The 11,002-nt window shown below is 31.4% G+C and overlaps 1 protein-coding gene across 1 annotated transcript; it reads left to right on the top strand.

Moving 5' to 3' along the window:
• The first annotated feature begins 5,930 nt into the window (after nucleotides 1-5,930).
• LOC147807042 (uncharacterized) lies at nucleotides 5,931-9,845 on the top strand. The gene has a single exon (XM_087168763.1). The coding sequence runs from the start codon at nucleotides 5,931-5,933 to the stop codon at nucleotides 9,843-9,845; it is 3,915 nt and encodes a 1,304-aa protein (XP_087024889.1).
• Nucleotides 9,846-11,002: the final 1,157 nt, after the last annotated feature.

Raw genomic sequence — 11,002 nt, 5'->3', positions numbered from 1 at the left:
TACTGCAGCACTGAAGCGCGTTTGATTTGTTAGTTACGAAGAATCGGCTTGAAAATGGATGTGCGCAGGGCAATATGATTATACTGGATAATTTAAAGTTTATATTTAAAAGGTTAATATTTAATTATACAATTTTAATGAGCACAGAAAGGTTAATATTTAATTATACAACTGAGAGAGAGAGGGAGAGAGAGATAGATAGAACATACCTAACATACCTGAAGGTAAAGAGATGTGGTAAAGGTATTAACATACCTAAGGGTAAAGAGAATCTATTTGATATCTTTAAATAAAAATTATTGAGATCATTAAGAAAGTATTTTAGAATTTCATCAATTGATATATGGTAAATAGGTTTGAAATTTGTGCCTTTTATCATTAAATTCCTCAGTTTCAAGTTCTCTATAATATTTAAATTACCAGTACTAATATGCTTATGATGTTTATCAAAAAATTCAAAATATTCCTCTTCTGCACAGTGACATTTATAATCAGATATATTAATTTCCCCTAAATTTTTGATAATATCATTATAATTAAAAAAAGTTCTACCAAAAAATTTATTATACTTAAAGCTTTTAATTATGTTAAAATGGAGACAAATTTTAATTTTCAAAACAAATTATTTTAATTTTCATAACAATATTTTAATTTTCAAAAATATTATGAAATTTAATCTTATCGAAAATGGGGTTTTGAAAGTTATAACGAAGTATAAAATTTTCTAAATATCTAAATTTTTCTTCTTATTTGGTGAAATTTTACTCATTTTAGATTTTACAAGATCGAAACAAAGAGTTTTGAAAAGTAAATTAATAAAAGGAGAGTTAATAATAAGATCTTGAATCTAATATACATCATTATTCTTAAGCGATAAAACAATATTTTTTATTGGTTTAATATTATAATGTTTATTAAAATCTTTCTTCATGCTATAAATAAAATTGACATTTAATTATGAAGCGGATATAATCGTGTGAGTTGATGAGGAGATTACATCTTTTCATTGTTATGTTTTCCTGCTTTTTAACACATATTTTTTAAAATTTTTTACTAAAAAATATTTTAAATATTTTTTTAATATTTTTTAAAATTTTTTACTAAAAAATATTTTAAATATTTTTTTAATATTTTTTAAAAATATTTTATTTAAATTATTTTTCTTTTTTTCTTTTTACTAATTTTTATTATTTTCCATGTTTTCTCTATGTTTTTAGTTTATTTTATGAGTTCTATATACTAGCAGCTTATGTGCAGTAGATTAAACTTATAAATTTTCTTCGTTTTTCTCTTTTTTTTTCTTTTCATCTTTTTTGTTATTTTGTGCTACTTTTTAAATTTTTTTTTAAAATTATTTTTTTAAAATTATTTTAGATAAGAAGAAAAACCTTTTTAGAATCCTTTCTTAGTTTCATCTACCAGATTTATGCGTGTGTGTGTTTTTAATCCCACTTTTACTATAACGGATCGCGATAGAAATTCTTCAGCTAATGTTATTGCATTTTTTATTACTTATTAATTATTTTATTATCTCTTATAAATTACTTCATTAATTAATAACCTTTTAACGACCAACTTTTACCCCATTTTAATAAAATTTTTTCATGCAATATCAAAGAACTCAGGTTCACTTATTATTATTAATTATGCACTTAACATACTTAATTTTTTAATACTTTTGCAATACTTAAAATGGAAGTAAACTTAGAGACAGAAGAAAACAAAAATAATGAAACTGTTGTCAGTGATTTGGCATTTTATGTTTGTTTTTTGTTGTGAAACAATTTCGAATTCTATATTTAGATTCAATTTAAAGGAAATTAAATAATACAATTTAAGGAAAAAAATCCATCATAATTAATTGAGATGGAGTGTTTTGGATTTCTTCATTAATTTTCTTTCTTTCCTTTTTTAATTATCAAAGATATTCATGATATTTAAAGGCGTAAAAATAAATATACCATTCACTACAAAGATATTAAACTTATTCAGAATTTTATCGCAGTTAGAATACTAAGAATTACATTTTAAATAAAATCAAGTGATAAAGTGCTATTAATTAAGAATATTATATAATAAGAATAATTTAAATCGTTGTTTATAAGCCAATGTAATCTATCTGGACATTATACATATTCCCAGTTTATCCTTTTAATTAAGAATCCAAAATAAAATAGATTTTAATCTAGATGAAATAATTGATTCAACCAAGCAACCAAAAGAAGAAAATTTGAGCGAAAAATTATTAAACTTCATACCCTTGAAGAGTTTTATGAGCCCAGGACAAAGAAGAATTTAATTAAAACTTCTGAAATTAATCGAATTTCGAGTATTTGTGATTGGAAAAATAATTTTCCGAGTTAATTAACCAAAAAAGTAATTTTTCTGAATAATAACTTTTCTATTTATTTTATTGGTCAACTTGAAGCTGAATCTAATGGTAACGCATGAGTTGTATAGAAGTAAGTTTTACTTTTCCTTGGGGGGAAAAACCCATCCTTTCATTGTTTTCTTTTCTTTAGAGTACTAAAATTAATCTTTTTTTCTTAAGAGCCTATCTCTTAAACTTCATTCCTACGTAAGTAATTATAAGTCGTTTTTAAGAATATCATAAAAAGTAATCGTTTTATTTTATGATATTTCCGAATTATTACTTTAGTAAATTGATATTTATTGTTGGATTTGATATTAAAACTGAATGAAAGAACTTCTCTTCAAAAACGTTTTTAAAAATTGGTTTCAAAATCGAATTTTTTATTAAAGCTTATTTTAAAATAAATGAAGCTGTAAAGTTTTTTTCCCCCTCATTTCATTATATAAAAATATGTACTAAAGACACTGTACTAAACACTACTAACTGAAATATGTACTAAACACTACTAAAGATCTTCTCTGGAATTAAAAGCGTTAAAACTCACGAATTAGATACGTAAGGTCCCCAGATCCGAAAATGAGAGGGTTGACGCTATTGGCAAGGTGTTAAAATTTTCTTTGGATGTGATCATATAGATAGAGTATGGTTTCTTCTTCGTACGAATTACGTAAAGAAACAAATTTCTGATAAAATTTCTCTGCTGTACGGCAATGACATTTTTGGTAACTGTACGGTAATGACATTTTTGGTAACTGTACGGTAAAGACATTTTTGGTAACTGTAAGGTAGTGACATAAAACTCTGACTAATAGAACCTTTTTTTTAAAATTCTGAATAATAAAAGCAAAAAAAATCTACGATAAATATATATAAGCGAATCATTTGGAAATATTTTTGTTCATATGGCAAATGTTTACCGGAAATTCTGGTTTTCAAAAATATAGTTAATTCTTATTACAAAACATTTAGTAAAAAATACAAAACTGGGAAATTAATTAATAGGAATAAATGATTTTTATGCCATGCTTTAATGCATAATGATAAAAATGCAAAATTCTAACACACATCATAAAATCATATTTTCGTGTAATTTTACAAAAATCATTACCAAATCGCTTCTGTAAAAACCACAGAAATTTTTGTTGTTTCCCATAGAGCAAGAAGCACGATAAATTATACCATACCCTTGTAGTTTTGGCAGTTTTTCTCAGTGTAAGATGTTTCGTAGAGACCACCCTTGTTATGTATTTTTGGAATCCTTATCAAAAATGAAAACAAAAAAGTTTACTGGAGGGAGGGGATTGCAGTTAAATATTTAAGTGGAAAAAAAAAAGGAGCGGAAATTCGACGAATTATAGTAGAGAGAGCAGGATGTAATAAATTTAAAAACAGGTTTAAATGGAGAATGTAATTTAACGTAATTTAATGTGTTTTATAATCGTCTTTCAACTCTTTGTGTTTTCTCTGGCAATCAATCATGTCTTTGTTTTCATTACATTAACCTTCTTGTATTGTGATTTGTCAGATTACGAAAGAGTTTTTTCCTATGCTAAAGATTAATTTATCATCCATGATGAGTGCATTCTTGTATTTTTATTCTGAATATGGATTCTTAAAGCATATTTTAGGTGTGTGCTTTCGGGAACACCCAATGTAATCCTTATTCGGTGTAAGAATCGTCGACAATAGATGGCGCTGCGAGATACGAAAAAAAACTAAAAAAAAGAAAAGAAGCTGGGGACTGTTCTCTAGCTTGGTGTGAGAAGACTGGAATGTTCTATGATGGAGCGCGAAGTTTCATTGATTATGTGATTAATTACTATTATTTTCTATATACTTCATGTTTGTTCCGTGGCATAAGTATGCATCTAAATAAAATCGTTTATGCCAAGAAAGGTTTATGGTGAAATCATTTCACATTGAAAGGTCTGAAAAAGAACCTGCGAAATATTACTGGCGCAGCCGCCGAAGATGATGCAGAACCAAAAACCAGGTGAGAGCTCACTTTATATTTGTAAATGTATGCTCCCATAAATAAGTAATTATAATTATTTGGGCGAAAATTATACAAAATGGAAATTAAATGTTTGTGTTCCGACATGGAACATTAATTTAGTTTACTCGTCAGAGTACGAACACGCCAGTGTTCTAAAGTGAATTCTTTTACTCGCCAGAGTACGTAGATAGCATATTTCTAAAAAGAATTTGGTTGTTCTTGTTGTTTTGATTTTCGTCCCAAATAATTGAAAATTTTATTTGATAAAATTGAATTTATTGTGGTTTTTAAGTTCTGTTTTGGAAATTGTTGGAAGCACGCCAGTGCATAACATATAGCGTGGTATCGTAATTGAAAATTTTATTTGATAAAATTGAATTTATTGTGGTTTTTAAATTCTGTTTTGGAAATTTTTGGAAGCAGCATAAAATATAACATTGCAATCGTATTTCGAAAATAAAGAATGCTGAATGATCTATTATTTATATCAACTAAGATTTATTAAACCAAACAAAAAAAAGCATAGGTTGTATCAAATAACGGAATATAATTTGGCGTCAACCAACCTTGGAAGTCTCATTCTAAAACGATTGTTTTGTTTCTTTTATTTTTGCATAAAATGTTTTTTTTTTTTATTTCTGAAAGAAGAGGCAAGTGTCTTTTAATAAGAAAAAAAAAATACAAAACTGAGTTTGTTTTATTCTATTTGATTATTTTGATATTGAATTGTATCATTGTTGAATTTTTTTATACGTATGATATATTTTGTTTTCGTACATTTTAATGAGAAATTTATACGAAAGTTATTTATAAATTTCTTATCGCATTTAATGATTTAAAATATTCAGTTAAAGTTTTCATTCTCACGTAGAATTTGATTTTTGTTCTAAGAATAATTATTTTGGTTAAAATAATTTTTATGTTTTGAATTTGTGAACTTGTAGGAAAGTATATATTATATCTAGTGTAAACAAAGTATTGATTTAAAATGTTCATAAGTTTATTATATAAGGTTTATTATATAACAAATCGATAACTGAATATTACAAAGTATTCTCAGTATTTTGAGGTTGTTAATTTCGTTTTGAGTTTGTCAAAAATAGACATTTTCTATAGATTTGTGAACGATGTTCATTTATGTGTTTTCTTTTAAGAAATTATTGGAATATTAATTAGGAAGTAGTCAATTTTTTCCGTTAATTTTTTTTGATGATTGAGAATTATTAAATTTAAGCCATGGCATTTTTGGGAAAGGGTAAAAAGGAGGATTTGATAACGTTGGCCACCGAATTAGAAATTGATGTGGATCCAAGTATGAAAATTATAACACTAAAAAACAAAATAACACAAAATGACACATATGATGAAGCGTTTGCCAGAGAAATGTTTTTCTCAATTGTGGAAGAGAGGAAAAGGAAGGAAGAAATTGAGGAACAGCGAAGGAAGGAAGAGATTGAGGAACAGCGAAGGAAGGAAGAAATTGAGGAACAGCGAAGGAAGGAAGAAATTGAGGAACAGCGAAGGAAGGACGAAATCGAAGCTCAGCAGAAAAGAGAACAAATGGAATTTGAGTTGAAAAAACTTGAAATTGAATCCCGTACTCAACTAACTCAAACTTCATCGCCCAATGGAAACGGACAACATAACGTTGACTTAATTAAGCTCATTCCTAAATTCAAGTTAAGGGATGATGATATCGTGATTTATTTATCTTTATTTGAAAGACAGGCTAAAAGAACAGGGATTGATTCTAAAGACTGGGTGTCATGTTTATTAACTTTATTGCCTTCTGAAATCATTCAACTAATTGGTAGAGAATCTGAAGAAAAATTTGAAGACTACGAATACATTAAGACCATCTTATTAAAGAGATTTAAATTGAATCCTGAAAGTTTTAGAAAAAAGTTTGTGATGCACCAGAAAAGCACTGAAAAATCGTGGAGGGATTTTTGTTATGAAATCACGAATTATTTCGAAGAGTGGATTGATGGACTTGAAATCAAAGACTTTGCCAGTTTAAAAAATCTCATTATCACTGATCAACTTAAGAAAAAGGTACCTCATGAAGTAAGAGACCACCTTCTTGATGAGTGGGCAAATTTCGTTTCTCCAACCAAATTAGCGGATAAGCTTGACGAATATGACAGTGTACGTAATGATTCAAGGAAAAAAACTGGAATTCCCTCAAAAGACAAAACTAATGAAAAGTGGCGACCTCGTTCTCCACCTTCAGAAAGAAATTCAAGAAACAAATCATTCTACAAACAGGGCTCATCAAGCGCATATACACCCCATAAGAGGGATGAACTACAGAGGTCGTTTTCCAAACTATCTTGTTATACTTGTGGAAGAGAAGGCCATACATCCAGATTTTGCCTTAAAAATCGGCAACCTAGAAACACTCCTACAACTGCCCAAAACAATCTAATCCAATCGTCACCACTCCCTTTAGAAAAAGAAAAACCAGAAGTGCTAACTGCCAAGATTTCTATTCCTGTCTCAAAATCCGTGGATATATCTGGAAACATAGATGATTTAAAACTCGTCAGAGTTAAATGCGGAAACGTGGTTCTAAATGGCATTGTAGACACAGGAGCCCAGATATCGGTAGTCCGCGAGAAGTTAGTCGCCGACATACCTTGTGAAGGAGAAAGTAAAATAGAGATATCTTCTGCTTTCGGAGAAAGCGAAGTCACTCCACTGAAAATTTTCCAAATGAAAATAAATGACGAACTTCATGGTAGTGTACCTATCACCTGTGCTGTTTCAAGGAAGCTGGTAACCGATTTGCTGCTAAGTTCTTCAGCTTATGAGATACTGTGTGAAAATATTGAGCTTTGTCACAGTAATCTTCAATGGAATACCTCTTCAGAGGGGGAAGACTCTAGCGACGAACCATCACCATTGAAAGAAAATACTTCAAATTGTGCTGTCATTACCCAAATTTCACAAAAAGACATTAAGAATGCAAGAATGGAAAATGACACTAAATTGGATTTTAAGACTCTTCAAGAACAAGATGAGAGTCTAGCAAAATGCTTTGAATGGGCGAAAAGGAACAAAAATGCTTATACAGTTCAAAACGAAATTCTACTTCACTCGGAGAATATTTGTGGCGAAAACATCAAACAAGTTGTGTTACCCTTAGAGAAAAGAACAGAAGTTCTGAGAATGGCTCATGAAATTCCTCTTGCTGGTCACCTCGGTGAGAAAAAGACAACTCAACGAATTAAATATTCATTCTTCTGGCCTATCAAACAAGACGTTAAGAAGTTCTGTGAAAGCTGCAAGGAATGTCAATTGAAGAGAACAATCACATATAAAGATAGAATTCCAATCCAACCTATCGTCAGACCAGAAACACCCTTTGAAGTATGGAGTGTTGATTGCATTGGACCGTTAGAACCACCATCCAGAAGAGGTCATCGGTTTGTGATATGTGCAATTGATTTATGCACTAGATGGGCAGAAGCCATCCCTGTTAGAGAAATAAGTGCAAAGACCACATGCAACGTCCTGATGAAGATTTTTTCTCAAACCGGATTTCCAAAAATGATTTGTTCTGACCAGGGAACTAATTTCACAGCCAAACTCACTCGATCTTTTGAAGATTTACTTGGCGTATGTCCCCGATTTTCCACTCCCGGACACCCCGAGAGTATGGGTGCTGTCGAAAGATGGAATAGGACTTTAAAAGAAATGATGAATAAAAATATCCAGGAACATGGAAGAAATTGGGACCTACACCTTCCCTATCTTCTGTTTGCCTACAGGGAAGTGCCACATAGCACCACTGGTTTGTCGCCCTTCCAGATGGTGTATGGAAGACTGCCACCGGGACCTTTATCCTTATTGAAAGAGATCTGGACAGGCGAACGTAGCGTTCCAGTCACTGCATCCCGCTCAATTGAAACTTACCTACATGATCTTATCGGAAAAATAAGAAAAGCTCATGACATTGCAGCTGAAAACTCCAAAATCTCTCAAGACGGATACACATCAAGATACAACTTACGGTCTAAGGATAAGACTTTGAATGTTGGGGACAAAGTCCTCGTGCTAATTCCATCGTCATCTCACAAATTGCTCAGTACTTGGCAAGGACCAGCTACTGTAATCGAACTTACCAGACCTCACTCTGCCAAAGTCGAAATGGAAAACGGGAGTATAAGGGAACTCCACATAAATAAATTAAGGCCTTATATTGTTCGAGTGGATCATATTGGTATCATTTTCGACCAAGATGAAGACTTTGGAGATATCCACTATGCACCAGCGGATCTTATGGACAAATCTACTGAAGACTTATGGACCCACTTGCAAAATATGAAAGGTGACCTGAAATATTACCAGCGAAAGGAACTATTCAATGTGTTAAAATCATACACCGATGTTTTTAGTAGCAAACCAGGTCAAGCCCATGTCGATGGTCATGACATAAAAGTTACAGCAGACTGCAGTCCGAAGAGATTAAAACCCTATCGTGTCCCCATTTCGCTACAAGACGAAGTTGATCGCCAAGTTAAGGAATTACTAGAATGGGATCTAATAGAGCCCAGTGACAGTGAATGGGCACATCCTGTGGTATGCGTTGCAAAAAAGGATGGTAGCGTTAGACTGTGCATTGACTTTAGACTTCTGAATAGCTTTACAGTTCCTGACGCATATCCAATGAAGATCGCAAAAGACCTACTTTTTGAAATAGGTAAAGCCCACTTTATAACAGTAATCGATTTAACGAAAGGGTACTGGCAAATCCCGATGAAGGAAAGCGCCAAACCATATACAGCATTTGTCACTCATGCTGGCCATTACCAATGGAAGGTCCTTCCGTTCGGTTTAAAGAATGCTGGAAGTACCTTTCAGAAATCCATGGATAAAGTACTAGCTCGCCATAGACGCTACTGTCGCTCATATATTGATGATGTGGCGATATTTTCTAGATCCTGGGATGAACATCTCTACCACATCGACCAGGTGGTTCAAACTCTGCGAAGTATTGGTCTAACCGCAAATCTAGAAAAGTGTGATTTCGGAAAGAGTCACGTGAAGTTCTTAGGCCATATAATAGGTTCTGGCACTCACTCTCCAGATCCTGAAAAAGTAGAAGTCATCCAAAATTTGTCTAAGCCTATCACCAAAAAGGAAGTTAGAAGTCTATTAGGGTTGGTGAGCTATTATAGAGAATATATCCAAAATTTTTCTGAAATAGTTCTACCTTTAACGAACCTTACTAAAAAGAATGTTCCGAATAATATTTCATGGGACTCGAAAGCAGAAGCATCCTTCAACAAACTTAAAGAAGAGCTGATTAAAATGCCATCACTACATACTCCAGACATCGATAAACCCTTTCAACTCTATACTGATGCGTCTGCGTTTGCAATTGGAGCATGTTTAGCTCAAAATAATGAACAAGGAAAAGAGATGCCCATCGCATTTTTTAGCAAAAAACTAAATCCTTGCCAACAATGATGGTCAACCATTGAGAGGGAAGCGTTTTGTGTCATCGAAGCCTTGAAAAAGTTTGATACTTGGATTTTCGGTGCCAAGGTACAAATTGTATCAGACCATAATCCCCTTACTTACCTGACCCGAAGTACCCTTCATGGGGCTAAACTCTCTCGGTGGGCCTTAGCATTATATGACTTTAACGCTATAATATGACTTTAACATACCGTAAGGGCAGTTCACATGGAAATGCCGACGCATTATCAAGGTTAACAGTTAATTCCTAAAGAAATCATGTATATATATTTGTCTTAAACTCGGAACAAAACTTAAATGTCAGGGCTGTTTAAAAAAAAAAAAAAAGTGTTTTTTTTTGCATTGATAACGTGTAAAAGAAAAAATATATAAATAAATAATTTTTTTTGTAATATTTTGAATTGTTTATATTTATGTTTTTATTTATCATAAAGAATATAGTTTTTTTTATATACTTATATATATATTTATGATTTTTGGGAGCTGCATATTTTGGAGCTCTCACTTGAATTTCATCACCTGAATAGAAGCTGTGTTGCTGTTTTTTTTTTAATTGTATTTTTCAGGTTTTCTCTCTCTGTCTCAGCAGCATTGTCTCTAAGGTGACGAATGTGCTTCCTTTGGGGGGACTTGTAAGAATCGTCGACAATAGATGGCGCTGCGAGATACGAAAAAAAACTAAAAAAAAGAAAAGAAGCTGGGGACTGTTCTCTAGCTTGGTGTGAGAAGACTGGAATGTTCTATGATGGAGCGCGAAGTTTCATTGATTATGTGATTAATTACTATTATTTTCTATATACTTCATGTTTGTTCCGTGGCATAAGTATGCATCTAAATAAAATCGTTTATGCCAAGAAAGGTTTATGGTGAAATCATTTCACATTGAAAGGTCTGAAAAAGAACCTGCGAAATATTACTTTCGGGAACAGATATTTAGGGTATTATAAAAACCTTATTATAAATTTTCTTGCTTAAATTTTCTTTAGTAAGTAGCTTCATTATTGCCCTTCCATATGACTTTACATTATTAGATTGATCAAAAAACATTTTATAAGAGTAATTATTTAAAAAAAAATGTGTTTACACAAAGCTTTCACAATAGCAATTGGTAACTGTCTAGGTTCGTTACAAATATTCTGCACCAT

This window comes from Parasteatoda tepidariorum, chromosome 7, assembly GCF_982258835.1.
Source record: "Parasteatoda tepidariorum strain Cologne lab strain chromosome 7, Ptep-v5.0, whole genome shotgun sequence".
Taxonomy (NCBI): Eukaryota; Metazoa; Arthropoda; class Arachnida; order Araneae; family Theridiidae; genus Parasteatoda; species Parasteatoda tepidariorum.
The sequence above is the reverse complement of the archived record's forward strand: the minus strand, read 5'-3'. Positions and strand labels throughout refer to the sequence as shown.